A 24,625-nucleotide genomic window follows, 5' to 3' on the forward strand; every position below is an offset into this window, starting at 1 on the left:
CAAATATTGCGTAAACTGCGTAACGGAACACCAGCGTAACTTGCCCTATTGCACGGGCCTTATCCTGAAGGGTCAAACGTGGCATCTTTCCATGGGGGCAGTGTTGCTGCTTGGAGCATACACAAACTCAACAAAGTTGCAGAACCCATGCTCAGGTGCCAGTCACACACCTGTGAGGCAGTCACACACCTGTGACTGGCACACATCTTTCAGCTGGAGTGTGCTGGCAGGTCGCTCAAAACTGGTAATCGCTCTTGTTTTGAAAAATATTTGGTTATTTTGGCAAATTTTTTTAGGCGCTAACTACACGTTTAGCTGTGTTGCCCATTCCACGAATGCCCGATCCTTACAAGCTGTACCTCGTTGTAAGTGAATAATCAAAGATAAAAATGATATAAAACACAATACCAATTGGTATTATTAAAGGGGAGATAATCGACCGAAGTAAAGTTTCCGAAATGTTTATGGGCAGTTATAAATTTAAGAAAATGTTTAAAGATAATATAGTAGATAAATATAAAACATTATAAACCATAAGATATTATTTCTAGTATGTGAAACGTCCAAATCTTGTCTTTGTTTTTGTCTTTTGGGTCGATGTTTTGTTATTGTTTCTGTTAAGTATATTATAAGACAAAAAGGGTAGGCATTATAAGCTACGGCTTCAGCCTACACCTTTTCGATCCAAGTATTGTTTTTGTAATGTTTGTTGTGACTAACTCTGTACATGGCTATTAAGACCTAAATAAAACTATTCATTCATTCATTCAACTTGTATGATATACACTTTTAAACCTGGGTAGATTTGCTTTGATATAATGGTCATTCTAGAAAGCGTGTAGAAATCTTACTTTGACCGGCAAAAAAACATTTTTTTGTGTAAAATAATGTTTTCTACTTTCTCCATGTGCACCCCAATTTCACAGCCAGATGTAAATTATGGATGTTTACTAGATTTAAGGTCACATAACAACACAGTTTTCTAGTTTTCTCGATAAAGGGGGTGGTTCAACTTACCCACTGGCTCATCTTACCCCGTTCTCCCCTAAATGAATACACTAACTTCAACATATCCAAACTACTTACCACATAAGGTCAGAAATATCCATTCAGTAACAAGGGAATACATCACAGTGAAAAGTAAAGCTACTGAAGGAAAACAACTCAGCAGAGAAAGGACATGCAGTACTGGAGAGAGTTTTCTTAACCCTGCCCTCTAAAATCCTCCCACCTCTAGCATCACGGAGATAAAGGATGTGTTCGCTACCCCCCCTGGCAACAGCAAAAGTATATAGTACCTTTATTAGTAGGAAAACCCCTTGAGATGCATCATCAAATTTTCGAGGGGGTCCTTAGCACAAATGGACAGGGCATACACACACACACACACACACACACACGCACGCACGCACGCACGCACGCACGCACGCACGCACGCACGCACGCACGCACGCACGCACGCACGCACGCACGCACACACACACACACGCGCGCGCGCGCGCATACCCTGTGTCAACTTTTGTATCTCCCTCTTTCTCTCTCTCAATCAGCTGACTCTAAAACCCCTTTGCCACTCCCATGTAACAAGTAAGACGCGCGAACGAGGGAAGCAAAAAAAAAAAGAAATTATGATTTTTTTTAATTAAAAAACAAAGTAACATAAAAATACAAAAAATACAAAAAATTCTGCATTAAAAGGAGCATCTTAGAAAAATACGAATTCACAAAAAAAAAAACTTTGAATGTTTTTGAACAATTCAACAAAGTGTTTGAAGTGCCTGTTTCACCCACTTCCGGGGGGCGGAGCCAAAATCCGAGCCCGAAGTATTCGTTCGTAGACCCCCACTTAGGGGGGGTAGAAAAAGTTTCAGAGCGATTCGGGCACTTTTCATTTAACATGGGGTTTCAATGGGGAGTTTTTAGGAGCCTTCTCCGGGGCGTGGCTTAAACGCAACCTTGACAGGTGTGTTCAGTTTTCAAAGAGCTTTCATTTGATGTATGGTACGTGACTGTAGCTGCCATATTTCACCCAGGGGCAGGCTGCACACAGAGACACAGACACACAGACACACAGACAGACACACAAGCCGAGCACGGTTTCATAGTAAGCTCCACTTGCGCGAAGGCGCGCCTCCTTCCGCTGCGTTCGCAACTACTGACTATTGACTAATGAACCTCAGTGCAGAGAGTACATGAGATGGAACAACATACTGAAATAATATATTAAAGCTGCAATATAACTTTCCTCTTCTACCCCGGATTTGAACCGGGGTCCCTGCGCAAGTGCTGACATTTTTATCATTGAGCTAATAGAGCATGCCAGCTTGCTCAGGGGATAAATTAAATCTTGCCCTTAGGGTCAAAATTCGTGTCAGATCCTGTGTCTAGGTTAGAAATGACATTTGAGACCCGATATAAATGTCTCTATAAAAGATCAGGGAGACAAAATACAACCACCCCAATTGCTATGTGATATTGTATTACAGTAACAATAGTTCACATCATTTTGGGGGATCTCATTTTAAACAAGCTTAGTGCTTTATAAGCCTTCCAGTTTTAGTAGACCTTGTATTGTGAATCTGTACTTCCATGTACTGTTTTTCTCATGTCTTTTACTAAATAAAGTACATCAATCAATCATCACCACACAGAGATGTAGTGTGTGTGTGTGTGTGTGTGTGTGTGTGTGTGTGTGTGTGTGTGTGTGTGTGTGTGTGTGTGTGTGTGTGTGTGTGTGTGTGTGTGTGTGTGTGTGTGTGTGTGTGTGTGTGCGCGCGCGTGCGTGCGTGCGTGAGCGTACTTTTGCACTTTAGAAACCATATACAGTACTGTACCTACTGTATGAAGCGTTTTTGCTATATTTTGCTATATTGCCTATCACATGTGGCATCCAAGTCTACAGTACATAAGCACATGAATCAGGAACAACGAATAGTTTCTAGCTCACAAGTTTCCAGTTTTCTAATATAAATTATAATACCACTCACTCATCACTCATCATTAGTAAATATAACTTGAACAGAAACAACTGTCACCCACCAGACCCTGCTATTGAGGGGTACAGTGTGTATCTGAGCTACACATTTGTGTTAAAGGGATATTTCACAGTTTTAAGTATGATTTTTCTATATTTGATATTCATTGATCTGACACGCTCCGTCCTATAGTATAAACACATTTAACTTTAAACTACATTTTAACATGTTAGACTCTTTGAACACACACATACCTGGATCTGATGTGATTGATGTCCTTCTAATGCGTGAGGGGATTTTTTTTTCTTCATCTACATTTTTGTTTTCAAAACAATTAATTTAAAAAAAGAAAAAAAGGAACAGAAAAAACATGGCCCCCTCACATATAGCACATATTAGCAGGACATTATTAGTCACCAGAATCAGGGATGTGTTTTAAATTGAAGTTGAATGGGCTTGAATATCAAATATAAATATTGAATAAAGCAACTTAAAAACTGTCTGAGCCGAGGTGCACACAAACTACATAGTAGACTTTAATAACACAAAAAAGTCCTGGGGACTTGTTTCCATTGTGGTCCTATGTATTCAATTCATCAAAAGAGCATAAAATATTAACACATTGATACATGTCATCAAAAGAAATAGGTACACATCTATATTTACAGAGGAGAAAAAAGGAAAAAAATGGGGCGTCGGTGTATGTCGGATGTCCCCCTCATATCAAGGGGACTTAATCTCCACTTTCCAATTTTCGGAGTTCGGACATATACTTTTTCAGGCCATTTTTGCCCATGTTTGTGCTAAAGATCGTAGGTGTTGGTGTCTGGTGGTGGGACTGTGGGTGTCACTCGCTGGAGAAGTAGTTACACATGTATGTGGGCACTGGTCCTCTGAGTATCTTAAATACCAGTCCTATTAATATTTACACATGGTGTACTGTTTACAGGCAGACAGAGCCACAGACCACACTTTGATTGCCCGATTTTACACCATCATGGGAACTGTAGTTCCTGTCAACACACGCGCACGCACACACACACACACACACACACACACACACACACACACACACACACACACACACACACACACACACACACACACACACACACACACACACACACACACACACACACAGCTATATGTACATATTTTATGGGCCCAATGTCTCATATGACTATGCACACAGATCCAGAGCTGGGGCAGACAGAGGAGTGATGGGCCTCCCACCCAAATAAGAATGGTTCAATCAAATCAGCTGATGTCATTCTCTCATTCTCTCATTCTCTCTCTCTCTCTCTCTCTCTCTCTCTCTCTCTCTCTCTCTCTCTCTCTCTCTCTCATACTGTGTAGGTGGGTTGTTGAGTCACACCCACAATCACCTGACACCCACAATCAGCTGACACCTTCAATCAGCTGACTCTGAAACACCTTTCCCATTCCCATGTAACTACTGCAGACTAATGAACCTCAGTGCAGAGAGTACATGAGATGGAACAACATACTGAAATAATATATTGAATCTGCAATATAACTTTCCTCTTCGTCTCACAACACGCACACACACACACACGCACACACACACACACACACACACACACACACACACACACACACACGCGCATACCCTGTGTCAACTTTTGTATCTCCCTCTTTCTCTCTCTCAATCAGCTGACTCTAAAACCCACTTTCCCACTCCCATGTAACTACTGACTATTGACTAATGAACCTCAGTGCAGAGAGTACATGAGATGGAACAACATACTGAAATAATATATTAAAGCTGCAATATAACTTTCCTCTTCTACCCCGGATTTGAACCGGGGTCCCTGCGCAAGTGCTGAAATTTTTACCATTGAGCTAATAGAGCATGCCAGCTTGCTCAGGGGATAAATTAAATCTTGCCCTTAGGGTCAAAATTCGTGTCAGATCCTGTGTCTCTAGGTCAGAAATGACATTTGAGACCCGATCTAAATGTCTCTATAGAAGAGCAGGGAGACAAAATACAACCACCCCAATTGCATATGTGATATTGTATTAACAATAGTTCACATCATTTTGGGGGATCTCATTTTAAACAAGCTTAGTGCTTTATAAGCCTTCCAGTTTTAGTAGACCTTGTATTGTGAATCTGTACTTCCATGTACTGTTTTTCTCATGTCTTACTAAATAAAGTACATCAATCAATCATCACCACACAGAGATGTGGTGTGTGTGTGTGTGTGTGTGTGTGTGTGTGTGTGTGTGTGTGTGTGTGTGTGTGTGTGTGTGTGTGTGTGTGTGTGTGTGTGTGTGTGTGTGTGTGTGTGTGTGTGTGTGTGTGTGTGTGTGTGTGTGTGTGCGCGCGCGTGCGTGAGCGTACTTTTGCACTTTAGAAACCATATACAGTACTGTACCTACTGTATGAAGCGTTTTTGCTATATTTTGCTATATTGCCTATCACATGTGGCATCCAAGTCTACAGTACATAAGCACATGAATCAGGAACAACGAATAGTTTCTAGCTCACAAGTTTCCAGTTTTCTAATATAAATTATAATACCACTCATCACTCATCATTAGTAAATATAACTTGAACAGAAACAACTGTCACCCACCAGACCCTGCTATTGAGGGGTACAGTGTGTGCATCTGAGCTACACATTTGTGTTAAAGGGATATTTCACAGTTTTAAGTATGATTTTTCTATATTTGATATTCATTGATCTGACACGCTCCGTCCTATAGTATAAACACATTGAATTTTAAACTACATTTTAACATGTTCGACTATTTGAACACACACATACCTGGATCTGATGTGATTGATGTCCTTCTAATGCGTGAGGGGAATTTTTTTCTTTCAATTAGCTTTATTTTTTCTTAGTTTTTCTTCATCCACATTTTCGTTTTCAAAACAATTAATTTAAAAAAAGGAACAGAAAAAACATGGCCCCCTCACATATAGCACATATTAGCAGGACATTATTAGTCACCAGAATCAGGGATGTGTTTTAAATTGAAGTTGAATGGGCTTATACTTTATAGGAGTTGTCTGATCTAAAGAATATCAAATATAAATATTGAATAAAGCAACTTAAAAATTGTCTGAGCCGAGGTGCACACAAACTACATAGTAGACTTTAAAATGACCCCAGAAGTGTTTTCATGTGAAATACTGTACCTTTTTAACTTTGGCTATAGTGCCATCTAGTGGCATTGCATTTGTTAAGACAAGGTGTCTTAGACAATCATTTCAAATATGCAATATTAAAGCAATATATGTAACAAACATGTATATAGTGGACTGGAGTTGTGGATATCAGACAACATAACAAACTGCAATTTATGTCAGAAATTGTCAAAGTATCATGGATCTATGCAATATTATTTTGATTGATTGAATACTTTATAAGTCAAATATGTAAACAGCAGGAAGTACAGTAACACTTTGGGCTAAAAGGATAACACAAAAAAAGTCCTGGGGACTTGTTTCCATTGTGGTCCTATGTATTCAATTCATCAAAAGAGCATAAAATATTAACACATTGATACATGTCATCAAACGAAATAGGTACACATCTATATTTACAGAGGAGAAAAAAGGAAAAAATGGGGCGTCGGTGTATGTCGGATGTCCCCCTCATATCAAGGGGACTTAATCTCCACTTTCCAATTTTCGGACATATACTTTTTCAGGCCATTTTTGCCCATGTTTGCGCTAAAGATCGTAGGTGTTGGTGTCTGGTGGTGGGACTGTGGGTGTCACTCGCTGGAGAAGTAGTTACACATGTATGTGGGCACTGGTCCTCTGAGTATCTTAAATACCAGTCCTATTAATATTTACACATGGTGTACTGTTTACAGGCAGACAGAGCCACAGACCACACTTTGATTGCCCGATTTTACACCATCATGGGATACTGTAGTTCCTGTCAACACAAGCGCACGCGCGCGCGCGCACACACACACACACACACACACACACACACACACACACACACACACACACACACACACACACACACACACACACACACAGCTATATGTACATATTTTATGGGCCCAATATCTCATATGACTATGCACACAGATCCAGAGCTGGGGCAGACAGAGGAGGGATGGGCCTCTCACCCAAATAAGAATGGTTCAATCAAATCAGCTGATCTCTCTCTCTCTCTCTCTCTCTCTCTCTCTCTCTCTCTCTCTCTCTCTCTCTCTCTCTCTCTCTCTCTCTCTCTCTCTCTCTCTCTCTCTCTCTCTCTCTCTCTCTCTCTCTCTCTCTCTCTCTCTCTCTCTCTCTCTCTCTCTCTCTCTCTCTCTCTCTCTCTCTCTCTCTCTCTCTCTCTCTCTCTCTCTCTCTCTCTCTCTCTCTCATATAGGTGGGTTGTTGAGTCACACCCACAATCACCTGACACCCACAATCAGCTGACACCTTCAATCAGCTGACTCTGAAACACCTTTGAATGACCTTGACCTTGAATCTGCAATATAACTTTCCTCTTCGTCTCACAACACACACACACACACACACACACACACACACACACACACACACACACACACACACACACACACACACACACACACACACACACACACACACACACACACAGTAGGTGTACCTATGTGTGCAAACCTCTATGGTGCAAACAAGTCTGACAAGTTACTCAGGTTCTGTCCTGAACTGCAGTAAACTAGACCAGTAGCCTACTTTATATATTCCATTCCAGTGAACAATACAAAACACATTTATGCACATTTAAAATTGCAGTCACCTGTGACTAATTTGCACAGAACACAGATAAACTGTATTCATTGGACAAGATTTCAGTGAAAGTATCAATGATGGTAAAATCATAAACGTACAAGTGAATATGAATGAAACCAGGTAAACAATCATCACATCAGGAACATGCAGCTTTGTCCACTGACACTCACAGTCATAGCCCAGGCATCTATAACTACGTGGCATGTAGGCTAGCCTACTGTAGGCTGCTACACAAAAGTGCTGCTTGTTTTGCATCTGTAAATTGCACACTAGATTTTATTTCTTACCTCAAAATAATGTATGCAATGTTTTTCTTTTTTGCATGACAATGACAAATAAATAAGAAAGCCACACTCTCTCTATGCCAGGTTAATGTTAAATGTATTCTTACCTGAACCTCCATATGGAACAGAGCACAGCTGTTAGTGTGAAAGACTGAAAGAAAACAAGTGCTTCGTGACGGGGAGTGGCTTAAGTCTATGCACACCAGATGCTGCCAGACAGTGGTTAAGGGTTGCAGGCAATTTGCACGCACAGTACACAACACAGAAAACAAACCGAAAACAAGGAACAGATTCAACAGAGAGGAAGTAGTGAGAGAAATACAGACAAATAAAAATGGAGTGGGAGTATACCAACTAAAGTGACACAACTGTCAATGTTTCCTGTAAAGGACAATGTTCAGATCTGTTTACTCTACTGAACCTTACCCCTGGAGCCTCTATATGAGGCAGTCAGGTCATTCAGTCCCTGCCTATGCAAGAAGACACGAAACAACATGTATAGAAACAAATAACTATACAAAATATTAGTGACTGATACCTATAGTTGTATCGCAGAACAAAGAAAAGAAAAGAATGAGTTGAGTAAATTATGAATACCAATAAAGTGAATTACATAATTAAATTATTAGAGTTATTTATAGGATAGAAGAACGATATAGCAGGACACAAAAAGGAATGGACATCTCTATTGTGGCCAATAGAGATGTTGTTGTTTTGTTGCTGTTGGCAGTCCACATGCAGAAACAATCATCCAAACACTTCCTCATCATCCATAGGGAGAGGGAGAGAGAGAGAGAGAGAGATGCAAAAGTTGACACAGGGTATGTGTGTGTGTGTGTGTGTGTGTGTGTGTGTGTGTGTGTGTGTGTGTGTGTGTGTGTGTGTGTGTGTGTGTGTGTGTGTGTGTGTGTGTGTGTGCGTGCGTGCGTGCGTGCGTGTGTGTGTGTGTGTGTAGGCATGACATCAGCTGATTTGAACCATTCTTATTTGGGTGAGAGGCCCATCCCTCCTCTCTCTGTCTGCCCCAGCTCTGGATCTGGTGTGTGCATAGACATATGAGACATCGGGCCCATAAAATATGTACATATATAGCTATGTACGCAGTGTTAATTTTAACAGCGAATTATGATGTTGTTTTAGTCATAGTCTTTTGGAATTTTTTTTTTTTAGTTTTAGTCATACTTTAGTCATCTGAAATGTTTTAGTTTTAGTCTATTTAGTTTAGACTAAATATCATAAGATAGTCAACTAAATATACAGTTGATTTAGTCACAACGCTGCATTGTGAGCTTGTAGATCAGCTATTTTCAGAGCATAGTTTGAAATAGTTTTAGTCGACAGAATGAACACTTTATGTTTTGTTTTGTGTTTATACTGATTAATCTCACACATAACTATTTGTTAATGATTATTATGAAAGCGATTATTATTTAGGTTAACTGTGTTGTCATGTTTCAGGAACACAGTCCTGAGGATGTAAATATCAGAGGATTCCACTTCTGCTGATGAAGGCATTACACTTTCACTCCTTTTTTGGGGAGTGACACGCAGCAAAGGCCGTCGGGATCGGGACTCGAACCCACGGCGTGCTGTCAGGCTACTGTAGTATCGTTTCAAACATAAGCATGGTGTTCGATATAAGTAATTTCATTTCATATTGTGATACAATAATAGGTGATTCTGAGTTTGCAGTTGGCAGTGCTTGAAGGTGAAAATAACTGGGGACATCCCCCATCTGTTATGCAGGCTGAGGTTGAGAGGCGATCCATTTTGCATTCCCCCAACACCTAAACCTTTTTGTTCCCCTGATCATAATGCAGTTACATAGGAAACCCCCTAGATTTGAGTACGAGATGCATGTCTCTGCCATTGATGTGTTGATCAGTCAACACTTTAAGATCCTGGTCTTTGTCCTGGAGCAGAAGCTCCTAGCTTTAAGTGTGAACCAAAACAAGTCACAGAGCCAAGTCTTTGTTAGTTAGTAGGCTGATTTCAATACTATTGTCTTTATGTAAGGATGGGGGCCGAAGTGAAAACATCTGTTGTCTCCCTCTGTCCCCAGGAAGTGTGGTAAAAGTGAAGTCATGCAGACTCAGATTGAAGTCTTGTAAATATTCTGATTTCACACTGAATGCTTATTTTGTAGTAAATACACAAGAGTGAACCTTGGTGAAAAGTGGTTGGAGGAGAAACCAGCTAACTGTACGTAACTTCTCTTCTTGAATCTAAGGAATAAGGTCAAGCTATTTAATCATCTCTTTCTGTCTAAATCACTCATGCAATCATGAAAGTATAATGTGTGTGGTCTTATTCTAAAGCTTAAGAGATGTTGAACAAGAATGACTAAACCAGCCTTTGTGTAATAGTAAAGTTTGACAATTGGACATAAGACAAATTTGTACACTGTAAAGACATGCAAATCAGGATGTCTGTGGGGGTTCGGCCACGACTCCCCAGTATCATGTATTGTGTTGAGATTGGCTGACAAAGGGAGTAAGGGCGGGACTTAACTCTTTGACCCTCCCATGTGAGCCAGATTTGGGACAGTATAATTAGTGTGTTTGTATGTGATGACTGTGCGCTGCTAATCTGACTACCTGGCAGTCTGCCGGTTGGATGGAATAAAATGATATCTAACAGAAAACCTTAGACCGGATCCTCCATTATTGAACCCTTCTCCAGGAGACTGAATACAGCCACTCTCTCGACCACAAATATACATCACTACTTTCCAGCCTAGGTGCCACTCCTTTTTTAAGTGTTTAAGTGTCATGTACAGTCATTTGTTTGTTTTATGTTTCATTTGTTGGAGCATAGAGCAATAACAGGTAATAAGAAATAATCAGCTTGCACAAAAAGCCACAATTACGGCAGTGTAATATGTTTATTGAAAAGGTTTGCTTTCATTTTGAGATTGAAAATGTTTTGTTCTTCTTCTTTTACAATACAGATCATTCAATCAAATCTTGACAAGAAATATCCTCTAGTATAGTACATCTACTAAAATACAATGTTTAAGAGAAGGTATCAAAGGAAATAAACTGTAAAAGACAATTAAAATAAGGAAATACAATTAATATAAAACATGAAAGCATACAAACACAGCAGTAAAGCAATACAATATTAAAACAAAAGGAGTAATAAAATGGATCATTAAAATCATTTAGTTTTAAGAATAGAGTAAAAATCATGTTGATTTAACAAGTTTAAGATTCTCAATGTTTTCTGAGAACCCTGGTTGTTCTGGTTGAGAAGCACTGTTCAGAAGACACCAGTAGATGTCACTTTTGAGCTGTTGAATGTCTTCATAGTTTGATGTATATGTTTTATTTGTTTATCCGTAGATCATGGTGATGCCAATACAAAATTAAAAGGGAATAGATAGAGCAATGCTATTAATTAAGTCACAAATAAAATAAATTTAAAGCTGCACTATTACTATTACTACGAAGTCCTTTATTCAGAACAGTCTTTTCAGCTTGTGTTGAGACTATGATGAGAGAGGTTGATCACCTCCAGCATGGAGAGCGGTGTGGGGGAGCATTTAGACTATTTAGGATTTAGACTATTAATTAGAAGTAACTTTGTTCTTTGGTTCTTCCCTATGCTAAATGTCTGATATAGGCTTTTGAAAGCATAACTCTTTTCACAGCAATAAATAAATAAACCAGCAACTATAAAGCAATGTTCCAGTGTCCAACCAGTGCTTCCTGTCACGATGTGTCAGGTGAGGACCCAAAAGCAGATGACAGAAGCAAGGCAGGTAAAGCCAGCAATGCTTGATAAGGTGAAGCAGGGCAGATAAAGACACAAAAAAAACACACAGCAACTACAACTAGGATCTCACCTCAGTGACAGCAGAATGAGTACATTTTTTTACACTGCAGTGTTGTGATTGGTCGAAAAACAACAACGGAAGTCCAGCACCTATTCTGTTGTTAAGCTGTGACGTATGCGCCCCGTCAGAACAACTTCCGGATCCAAGTGTGTGTTTTGCCAATATGCACAGTGCTGTGTCCCTCGCTGTTTTAATACATTTTATATATAAATATAAAAAATAAAAATATAATATTAATAATGATAAAAAATATTAATATATAAAGAATATGTATATAAATACATATATTAGCCTACTTTTTATTTATGAAATTAGCATTAAGACTGGTTACTTTCTGAAAAAGGAGGTTATTGTAAAAATAACCGACACAAAAAAAAACACAGCAACTACAACTAGGATCCTACCTCAGTGACAGCAGAATGAGTACATTTTTTTACACTGCAGTGTTGTGATTGGTCGAAAAACATTATTTCCTTGAAAAGTACATAGCCTACAACGGAAGTCCAGCACCTATTCTGTTGTTAAGCCGTGACGTATGCGCCCCGTCAGAACAACTTCCAGATCCAAGTGTGTGTTTTGCCAATATGCACAGTGCTGTGTCCCTCGCTGTTTTAATACATTTTATATATAAATATAAAAAATTAAAATATAATATTAATAATGATAAAAAATATTAATATATAATAAATATGTATATAAATACATATATTAGCCTACTTTTTATTTATGAAATTAGCATTAAGACTGGTTACTTTCTGAAAAAGGAGGTTATTGTAAAAAGATTTATGGGTTCCGACATGTTTGTTTACAATGAAGAGCGGACGGCGCTTGGTGCCACTTCGACCTGGAAGTGACGTCGGACTACAAAAAGAAGTCAGACTTAAAAAACAAATAGACACTCTCTGCATAAGGTCGTGACCAGGCTTTCCTCCTCGGAAATGACAAAAGATTGAGGACGAGGCTAGGAGACAGGTGTGCAACTGGGAAGAACACTTCGCATCAAACTCCTCCATTTTCTCCGATAGCTTCCCTGACAGAAGAGCGACCATGTCCTGTGCAAGAAATGAAAAACATGAAAGAGAAGGAAATATTAGCATTAGCTGCCAAATGTCAATCAATTTGTGTAAATTCAGAGCACAAGACTCTCATGAACCATAATCATAACACAATAACAATCAGAAAATGGTTTTAATGTGAAAATGTTTGTCACTAAAACAGATATCTACATTCAAAGTACATTGCTAAACTTTGAACTTTGCATGCCTCACCAGTTTTATCTTTAACATATTGTGCAGGCATTCCTGCTGTAATGTTTACAACTACAGTATATTAACAATTACCTCGGATCTTCCTTTTTTAAATTGCCAACCAGAGCCCGATGCAAACAATCATGGCAGCACAAACAACTGGTAGGACAATTGCTGCGCGGGTCATCCTAACAGCTCCATATGTAGAGTTCATGTGTTGGAAAGGAACAATAGGCTGGGCTGAAGTCGGGGGCACGGGCACTGATTTGTCTGTGTATAAATGACAGATAAATACATAGATAATAGGACACACGTCAACATGTACATGATGCCTTAGGCCAATTATAACATGATATCACACAGGTTATTTGGATAGCACACATAGACACATGATGTACATACACCCACGCATGCAATCATGCACAAGCACACACAAACACACACAAGGCAAACCGTTTGGTCATTTACACACATACACACACGCACACATGCGCACACACACACACACACACACACACACACACACACACACACACACACACACACACACACACACACACACACACACACACACACACACACACACACTATCAAATGATTAAAGAAATATTTTTATGATTTCTTGTTATGGGCATATAGAGATATTCGGAAATGATTGATTTGGAGTAGATTGTATTTGATGTAAATTCTAAATGTAAAACAAATCACAGATAAACTATTGACAGGTGTATTCAGGATGACAGAGAACTTTTGATTTTAAACACAATAAAGAGCACATGGTGTCTCCTTGGGTGCTTGGAACCCTAATAATACTAACAATATTAATAGGTTTCCCCTGAACTCTGTCTTTGAAAGAAGTTATCTCTCATTAAATCAAGGGCCCGACTTAGATACAGCATTTACACACCCATATATCAACAGATGTGTTGGAGAAGACCATGGGCTGACTAATGTAGAAGAAATGACTTCCACACACTGTCTTCCTCATTTGCAATTAAAATAGAAATGTATTGGGAAATGTTTCGGACCACAGACCTTCATCAGGTTATATTACAAGCCAAAAAGAGAGACCATCTTAAATAGGCTGTCCAACCCATGGATCAATCAGGTCACACTACAGAATGACTTAAGTCATTGAGTCAAGTATCAATATAATCTCATAAAGAAAAAAACCAGACCTACAAATATATCAATGCACATTATAGATACAGTAGTTTAAAAGGCACATAGATAAGTATCTATCTACCAATCAAGGGGAACTCCCATATAAAAATAACTATTTAAATTATCAGACTAAAAACTGTCTCATTGAATCTGTCCAGAGAGGAGAAAGAAATATGGTCTATAGTAAAATGGCTAATAAATGAGGAGTCTAAAATGTACGGTATGTCAGAGAAATCACAGGAACATCACATGCAGAAGTGGGTGATATGGTCTGTAGAGTGAAGATCAAATGTGCTTCACGTCTTTTAAACAGCTCAAGATCATCACCCCCCCCATGTGCAACTTTTTCAGTGCCACATAAGTGTAATGATTCAATCTATTTCAAATGATCACAGAAATAAACATGATAGTCATTCCTACGTATAGCATATTTATGTTCACTCTTAGACGTTGCTTCTGTTTCCTTTCCTTGTAGTTTTGCCAATATGATAAACCACATGGACAACCTACGTTATGTAACGTGTACAGTACATGAGTGGAGGCACAAGTAATTACTTTTTATAAGGAACACTGTGGAGGATGACAGAAAAGTATTGTTTCACTGCAACTACGGTACCACAACAGTAGTTACCATGAAGTGGGGGCATAGAAGCCTCTGGTGGATAGGTTGTGTGGGCGTGTTATGTGCAAGATCAGATTCAGCATGGACCAATTGGTCTCTTCAGCCCCCCAGCCCATAGGAGTCGCTTGGTTATGCCACAAAGATTTCCCTCCCCTCTCTGCTTCCCTGACATGAACATAGTCAATTGTGGTTGTAAGGACACTCAGCCTAGCCGTATGCACAGCAGAGGATTCAAACGCCTAATCTCAACAGTGAAGTGTTTTAATGAGATCATATAGTATATTGATACTTGACTTAATGAGTTAAGTCCCTCTGTAGTGTGACCCGATTGTTCCAGTAAAGGTTGGACAACTCAGACCCATTGAATGAAGGAGTTAGGGTTATGTTCACAGTAACCGCCTTTTATGAAGAAAGAAACATTCTTCATAAAAGAAGCTGAAAACGAAAAAGGAAAAGCGGGCTGGGGCACAACTGACTGAAACAGGCTGCTATTTATTTCTATGGGCACTTACTGAATATTGAAAACAAAGCTACAAACTAGTAGTAGTGGTATATGTGGATGTAATCATCAATGAGCAACTGTATGGCTTATTTATCACCTAAAATGTATCTTTTATAGTGCTGGGCACGGCTACTTGCTTTGAGTCACCTGGAGCTCACGATGCAGGACCAAAATTTCCATATTAATTACAGTACATTAATAGGCCTGTCTTTAGGAAATTACAACTCCACTGTGAATATAATGTAGCTAATACGTTGTAATTACATTAGGTAATAATAGGTTTAATATACTGTTTTGTTAGGCAGAAGACAGGGAGGGATGCTGGTGGTAGTCTGGTATGGTGTGGTGGCCGATTGCAGGCCATAGCGAGACCATCAGCTCGGGCAACCAGCTCTGCATTGTGTACAGTCGTGATTGGACAGCTGACAAAAAGCTGTCCATGTCATGAGCGCATTTTTCGGTAAATATTAAACTATTTTCAACTTGTTCTGAGCAGCAGCTTCTAAAAGCGGCCGCTATGCCGTCGCACTTTGGTCATTTCTCATAGTTAATGTAAAAAGCCAACGGCAGTCCCCATTTTTGTTTAAAGGCAATAGTGTGAACGGTACCTTATGACACTATTTGAGCTCACAGTGATGCGATCACGTGGCTCATGTATCGTGTGTGCTTCATCAACACCATTATGACGATTCAATGTCTGGAACTATACTATAGTGTTTGGAACTATTGGTCCACATTATTCTTGTTCTTCTTGATATGTCTGAATACACTTAAATATTTCAATCAATCATCATATTGTAATCAACTGGTTTTGGCAATAAATGGTTAAATATTGAATATTATATGCCTATTCTCTGTTTACAACAGAAGTCTATGGGAGTGTCGTAATTTGCTGATATCCTATTAAAGATTGTCTCTCTGTTTGTCTTTCCAATACATTTCTATTTTAATTGCAAGTGAAAAAGACAGTATGTGGGAGTTCCATTTGTGTGAAATGACTCATCTCCACATTCAGTTGACACTAGCCAAGTTTCATTGTCAATATTGACTTGGTCTATTCAGAAGAATGTAGTCAAATGTGAAATTACTTACCCAAGATCGTGAGGTTGAACGGGTGGCGTGAGGTGGCCTTATTAAGGACTTGTCCGCAGTAAAGACCAGTGTCATTGAGGCTGAGGTCTGCAATGGTAAGAGATCCAGTCAGTGTGTCCAGGTGGATTCTTCCTCTGAACCTGTCAACGGTTTGATTGTGCAACTGGCCATTGAAGAATGCCAGAACATATCCTTCTGGACCAAATGACCAGAGGAACTGAGGACCATCATCCAGTCCACTACGTTCAGTCTGAAGAACGATGGTCTGCCCGACCTCCGCAAACACTTGCTTGAATGGATGAAAAAGACATCCATCTTGCGTCTGTGCTGCTGAAACTATAAAAAGCAAAGACAGACAGACAGACAGACAGACAGACAGACAGACAGACAGACAGACAGACAGACATAAAGAGAGGTTATTCAGGTGTATGTAAACTTAATGATTCATTTTCAGCCGTTTTCACTGTCTCCCCCATCTGTCTCACACAAGAACTGTAACACCTTTGACAGACATACATCGGTAGGTAAAACATTTAAATAAATACAAATATATAATAATAATAATAATAATAATAATAATAATAATGTTTTTGTTGAGCAGGATGCATCTGAAACATTATTACGATTTATTAAACTTTTTGGCCTATTCTACCACACCAAAAGCCATCTTAAATAACACTTTTATCACCCTGAATATTACGTTTTGTGAAGAATGATGTTAAATACAACACACCAAGCTAAAACACACCAATTTTTACATTTGGATCAATTCTTCTTGCGTTGGACAGACAATGATATTGCTAGACGATATTAGCTGAGAACATAGTTCCCTTGAATGAATAGTGACGAATAATCAGGACTATATGTAAATTGTGTTGATACAACTTGTGATTTGGAACTACGGTATAATACAATTTAAATGTAAGTGAAATCCAGTCCATGCCTATATATATACTATTGAACAGTATACTTTCACGTAAAGTATTATATGACAAAGAGAAAATTAAACCAAATGTGAATTTGCAGAATTGGGAGCTGTGCTTCTACTCTGACTGAAGCAACAACTAGCAGGTTGCACATTGCACAATCATCAAAGCACAGAGATGAGTAGAACACACACACACACACACACACACACACACACACACACACACACACACACACACACACACACACACACACACACACACACACACACACACACACACACACACACACACACACACACACAGTAGAACAATAACATAAAACAATAACATAAAATAGAGTAAAACAGTTGGGGAATAAAAGAAAAGCCTTGGGGAATAAAATAAATAGGCTAATTGACATGACCACTAGAACCACATTATCAAAGTATTACATATTCCATGCACATTTCTCTTGTTAAGCCTGTTGCACTTTAATGCTGTAATGATTGGAAACTGTATTGTATTTTAGATTTGAGATAATGTGATTAAGGGAATAGCTACATTGTATGGGATGGGAATTGATAAGATTTTATTAGCGATTTTGCTTATCAGCCCAATTTTCAAAAAGGTAAGTATTTACAGTATGTCATTGTCTGCCAATAAATCCCCCCCCCCCTAGCCTTTAACATTTAGTGAAAGCATAATAAATAGATAAAAATGTAGATGGTTTTGTATTTAATTTCTATCTCGATTAATGCATTGCGATTAACTAGATCATAACTTGATATCAGTAAATATCTAAAGATCCGTATAGCTTGTGACACGGTAGCCATGGTTCACATGACGCTCGTCTGTCACAAGCGTCATGGAACCGAAAGTTCCTGGTTTAGAGTGGTGTTCGAGTTTTTTTACATTTACAACTCTCACATGTACATAAACGTTCAGATTTCAAATATAAAGTGCTTACCCACGAGCCACGGATGTTACAAGTTGATCCGACCCACGATAAGTACCTGTATCTCCCGTATTGTTCAATAAAAAGCATTTTAATCCGATCGCCAGCCATTTTCTCCAACTTTTCTCCGATGCTTTCAACTATGCGACACTAATGGTTGGGAGGTGTATTGCACTCTGATACATTACAAAAAAAGAAAAAAGAAAATTGAAAATGGCCGGTGATCGGATTTGAATGCTTTTTATTGAACAATACGGGAGATACGGGTACTTATCGCGGAACGGATCAACTTGGAACATCCGTGGCTCGTGGGTAAGCACTTTATATTTGAAATCTGAACGTTTATGTACATGTGAGAGTTGTAAATGTAAAAAAATCGAACACCACTCTAAACCAGGAACTTTCGGTTCATGACTGTCATGGTATGACAGTCATGTTTCAGGGCTAGTGACACGGGTCGGCAACTCAGCATGTCTCACTCTTCTCCGTGACTTAAGTACAATTTTGAGGAACTATCATTTGAAAACTTGAGTTATTTGTTACCTTGTAGATTTTGATTATTATTACAAAACATACATTAACCACTTCAGATATATTTCGGCCATTTCAAAAAAGCCAATCTACAACTTGTATGTAACAACTGTAACAACATGTAATTGTGAGCTTGTAGACTACAAGCTCACAATGCATCACATCATGATTCATGACGCATTATGAGCTTGTACATATAATGAATAATGATACCTTGTGAAACAGGACATTCTGTATAATGAGTACTTTTACTTTTGGTACTTTAAGTATATTGTGATACCAATACTTTTGTACTTTTTTTTGGTACTCAAGTACATTTTGATTACCGTACTTTTACTTGTAACAGAGTATTTCTACATTGCAGTGTTGATACTTTTACTTAAGCAAAACATTTGAGTACTTTTCCCATCACTGTCCCTCTCTCTCATTCACATACACAGTACCTACACACGCGCGCAGCCTGCCACCTTCCTCCATCATGATTCCACTCGTCCCGGTTCTCTCACCTCTTATTAGAAGAATCATCCCACATATAATGTAGACGCCGGTGAACATCAAATGACGTTTGAGAATCATTCTCTCGATCTCTCTAGTCTCCAGTCTCCAATCCCCCCTCCCCTCTCTCTCTCTCTCTCTCTCTCTCTCTCTCTCTCTCTCTCTCTCTCTCTCTCTCTCTCTCTCTCTCTCTCTCTCTCTCTCTCTCTCTCTCTCTCTCTCTTGATCTACTTTCTCCTTTTCTCCAGATTCCGGACTGGATTCCGGTCCGGATCAGCTGCTGCTATCCAGGAGGGTCAGGTGGACTTCACTTGGTAGTATGTCTGTTAAAACCGTGGTTTAATCGGCCAAACAAAATATGCACGGGCTCCCTCGAATAAGAAACGGACCGGGACAACTTGTTAGTAATAGAGAGTGACGAGAAGTGTGCATGGCATGCCGTTATCTAGATTGTACTCTACTCCGCGCTGATGCTCTCGCGCACACTGCCTAACAGAATCTTCGGGAATGCTAGCCTATTCTATTATTCACCCGCCCATGGGAAAGTCTGGTTTTATGAACGCGAGGTAAAACTGGCCGTGACACCGTGAGCGCCAAGACTCAGCCTTGTATGCCAAGTGGAGAGAGAGAGAGCAGAGAGAGCAGAGAGAGAGAGAGAGCAGAGAGAGAGAGAGAGAGAGAGAGAGAGAGAGAGAGAGAGAGAGAGAGAGAGAGAGAGAGAGAGAGAGAGAGAGAGAGAGAGAGAGAGAGAGAGAGAATCAAATAGTGGGAGGTTGCTAAACACACCACAGAGCATCAGACTAGCCTATCAGACTAGCCTTAGATCAACACCATCATATCATAGATGTAACACGCAGTTGCACACACACGCACGCACGCACGCATGCAGCACACACACACACACACACACACACACACACACACACACACACACACACACACACACACACACACACACACACACACACACACACACACACTAAGTGACTAGCTTTGGATCAAGACTATCATATATGTATTTAATCGATTCTGATAATTTATCTATGCTTGATGAGCTATTTAAGCTCATCAGGCTCTTAAACTGTATTGTTCTGCATTGTTCTGACCATTCAATCAACTATTAAATTAAACATGTTTATATTATTAAAACATGAGTAGCCTAAATGTAAGTTGTGTCATCCCTTTGAACTGTTGTTTGAATTCCAATCGGGCTTCAGAACCTCCCATTCCACTGACACATGCCCACTGTATTTGACCGACTACATCAAACGTGAGGTAGACGCAGGCAAATACTGCGGCATGGTCATGTTGGACCTCCAAAAAGCGTTCGACACTGTAAACCATTACATTTTACTTGATAAGCTGAGGGCGATTGGTTTTGATAGCACATCACTAAACTGGATGAGATCTTACCTGGAGGGTAGAGAACAAGTGGTTGACATCAACGGAACCATGTCCTCATCCCTCCCGGTGAGCTGTGGGGTTCCTCAGGGCAGCATTCTAGGGCCGTTACTGTTCCTTCTATACATTAACGACATGAATGCTGCCTGTAACTGCAAATTGTTTCTGTTCGCTGATGACTCGGCACTCCTGATCTCGGGAGAGGACAAGTTGCAAGTTGAGGAAGCGCTCAGCTCCGAACTCACCAAAATCCGTACTTGGTTTACCGATAACAAACTGTCACTACACCTTGGGAAAATCCATTCTCTTTGGGACCAAACATTCCCTCAGACAGATGGATGTAAATGATTTCAAGGTCAAAGTCGATGACACAATTATCTCTAGCAAAGAAGAGATTACCTATTTGGGTTGTATTTGGGGTTCTTGACAAATACCTGACAGGTGAAAGCATGGCGACAAAGGTGGTCAAAAGAGTAAACCAGAGAACCACATTTATGGGCAGAGTTTCCTCTTTTGTCAACCCTCAGGCCCTCAGGACCCTCTCAGGGGCCCTGATTCAGCCACTTTTTGACTATGCTTGCACCTCTTGGTACTCCAACACCTCAGTGTCACTGAAGACTAAGCTTCAAACCTCCCAAAACAAACTGATTCGGCTACTCCTCGGACTGGGGCCCATGACCCACCTTTCTCCCACCCATTTTGCCAGCCTAGGCTGGCTCAGGGTGGAAGACAGGGTTATACAACAAAAAATGGGACTGGTCTTCAAAATTGTAAATGCAAATTTGCCCGATATGCCCCCTATTCCCGCATATCTGAGTAAATACCTCCAAAAAGTTAGCGACACCCACAGTCACAATACTAGAGGGAGCGTTAACAACAATTTGGTACCACCCACCCATAAAACAAACATGGGCAAATTCTCCTTCTACAGCACTGCCACCCAGGATTGGAATAGTCTAACCCCATCCCTCAAAAATGCAGTTCGCTGGGCTCATTTAAAAGAGCCTTAAAAACTCACCTTTCAGGAGGCCAAAAGAGGAGGTAGTACCATTTTCCCGTTAGACAGCCGACCCCCCCCCCCCCCCCGTTCTTGTACATATAGTTTCCCCCCCCCCTTTTTTCAATGTTTTAATTTTTTGTTGTACATAGTGTTATCTTTTTCTGTATTATTTGTATTGATATTTGAACTGTGGTGCCACTATATATGTCTATGAATTGAATACCAAGGCCCTCATTGGAAACAAGTCCGCAAGGACTTTCATGAACGGACCTGTTAGACAAAGTATTTTAAAGTAATTGTGCTGTTTTAAAAAAATTTGCCTAATAAAATATTCAATCAATCAATCAAAGTCTGCAAGTGCTGTGGCTTTTGGATCCAATCTCCCAGAGAGCATAAAGATAGATGGATGGATGGGCAGACAGACAGACAGACAGACAGACAGACAGACAGACAGTCAGACAGACAGACAGACAGACAGACAGACAGACAGACAGACAGACAGACAGACAGACAGACAGACAGACAGACAGACAGACAGACAGACAGACAGACAGACAGACAGACAGATAGACACTAGGTAGGTAGGAAGGTAGGTAGCTCGCGGGAGGCAGCCAGCCAGGAGTGCAATTCCCTCCCACGGTACTCATCTCTGCCCCTCTCCTACATCTGCTGCTGCATGTGACTGCATGTGTCCCTTGGAATGGGAAGCAATTGACAAATCCTCTGTGAAATAAACTGTGCAGTGTTTTCGTTACCAATTCAGATTTAAATTTGGATGGAAAATCAAGAAGTGTTGTGGCTGTTGTTGGGTATTCCACATTTTGGTGCCAGTATATTAGAATGCATTTTCAAATGTAGGGGGCACAAGGCCGTAAGTATCTCCTCCTTATGTGTGCCATTGATAACTTGACAGTTGGGGGAGTAGAATGGATATCTCAATGTCTAGCAGATAGGCTTTAGGGACTGACAGCTCAAGTGTGTCAGCAGGTCTATGATGGGATGTGTTTAGGGGCTGCAGCCAGCTCCACTTAGGAACCCCATTGCTGTGTAAAGAGCCCTGACCTCACTTCCTGCTGCGGCTCATGTGCTGCAAGGTGAACATGCAGGCTGTGTCACCCCTTCAAATGAATACCTCTTCAAATTAACACTATTGATATTGCCAGGGTGCATTTCTTTTTTACCACCAATGAAGAAATTCAGGGGAAGTCAGTTTAAATCCTCCATTGCCCTTTAGGAGATGGTAGGTAGGCTACAGTGTAAGCATACATACGTATTTCAATTCATGCTTCACTTGTTCTGACAAAAACATGCACAAAGGAGGATGTATTCTTGCCCCAAGCACCTTGGACAGCCTCCTCTCTCTCAACCTCTTCCTCAACAAGTTTGTTTTCTTCCCACTTCATGCCAGTCTCTTAGAAACATCCTCACTCTATCATTGTGAAAATGCCAGACAATTTACACACAGCAGAAAAGGAACAAATGGCACGTGTCCAACAGAAGAAGGAAGTCAACCTTTTTGTGTTAAATTGCAGGATGGAGTTCCTTCTGAGATGTCTCTCATAAAGGGTGACAGGTTAAGCTTTCAGACAGGCTCTATGTGTAGGGCAGTGCGGTACTGAGACAGTTTCAGAAACAAAGTCAACAAAGATCTCTCACTGTCACAAGACCAAGGCCTGCTTCTCACTCTCTCTCCTTTTAAAGAACAGAAAAGACAAACTTTTTATGACTGTCAGTGACTAAAGGTGTGGCAATACCAGCAAAGTGTGTGTCTGTGAGCAGCTAATCTTCGGCACCGTTGGACCAATCAGCCTGAAATGTTGAACACACACTCCCAGTAGGCCAAGGCAGAACGTCCAATAACCCTACAATTTTTTAAAATCAGGCTCATGGTGGCACTATAACAGGGCACTTCTCCTTTTGGCCTATAACTCTTGAGGCGTAGCTCATACTGTCAATAGAAATGATTCCCCTGGATTCCTTGGATCATGACGCAACTCACCATATAGGCCACACCCATTTCCGGCTGACAGGATTTTACACCATTTTGCGTTATCTTGTTGACGCAAATACTCCTATAGTTTTGTCCAAAACTCACGCAAATCGGTATACATTATCACTGTGGTCATGTGATCAAGTTGTATACATAGTAGGCCTAGTGTATGTCAGCTTCTTCAGATTCCATTATGAGTGGCTACGATTGGCTTTCAAAGTTTGCGGGCTCTGCATGCGTTGGCAACCCGGCCTGGCGGAGACCTCTGCTCCGAGGAGCACACTTTTCTAGTTTTTAAATCTTCAATGGTCTTAATACTCACATACCTAACTTAACTGACTCATCTACTGTAAAAAGCATGGCCTAATTATAACACTGAAAATGCAACTTCCCTAGTCAATGAACTTATCATTTATCTTATTTATCTTTATGCACAATATGTGAAGCATAACAAAGGCACCGAATTAGACTGTAAATAGTCTGTATTACAACTAATTATATATTGCCATAAATACAGAGTTTCAATTTGCTGTAATAGCTGGAAAGAAGAGTGACAGACAACACATTAGAAGACATGGTAGAAAAAGTGCAGCAGTGAATCAAACCGCACCATCCAAGCAGAGGCATAACTTTGATTATGTAGCTAATTAGCCTGAAGAAACAATAGCATGATTCAAACATTGCTTAGTTAAAATTTGTGACATGACAAATCAAATATGGCAAATTCTCACCTGCATAAGCTAAGCATGTAGATGTACTGTATAAGTGGACAAAAGCACAACAGTTTCTTAATTTAATTTCCATCAGTCCCAAACAAAATGTGGCACACAGTTCAACAACAAAGAACAAGTAAGTTGTAGGTTGTTGA

At 40.0% G+C, this 24,625-nt stretch overlaps 1 protein-coding gene across 6 annotated transcripts in view; it reads right to left on the reverse strand.

Annotated features, from left to right (window-relative positions):
• LOC308101727 (uncharacterized protein) overlaps window positions 1-24,625 on the reverse strand; it is a 61,983-nt gene that overhangs the window by 27,804 nt on the left and 9,554 nt on the right. For 2 of the 6 annotated variants that reach the window (XR_013934547.1, XR_013934548.1), the window contains exon 1: window positions 8,120-8,193. Coding sequence is in view for 3 of the 6 variants with exons in the window: in XM_080451184.1 (XP_080307310.1) it covers window positions 13,207-13,367; window positions 16,478-16,813; window positions 19,378-19,447 (567 nt within the window). In the remaining 3 variants the exon portion in view is untranslated. Of the gene's footprint in view, window positions 1-8,119; window positions 8,194-10,912; window positions 12,903-13,190; window positions 13,368-16,477; window positions 16,814-19,314; window positions 19,450-24,625 lie in introns of those variants that run through there. The other 4 variants (XM_080451184.1, XM_080451182.1, XM_080451183.1 and 1 more) reach the window with 4 other exon arrangements.

The sequence above is a fragment of the Gymnoscopelus braueri genome, assembly GCF_963280865.1.
Source record: "Gymnoscopelus braueri genome assembly, chromosome: 2".
In the NCBI taxonomy this organism is placed as follows: Eukaryota; Metazoa; Chordata; class Actinopteri; order Myctophiformes; family Myctophidae; genus Gymnoscopelus; species Gymnoscopelus braueri.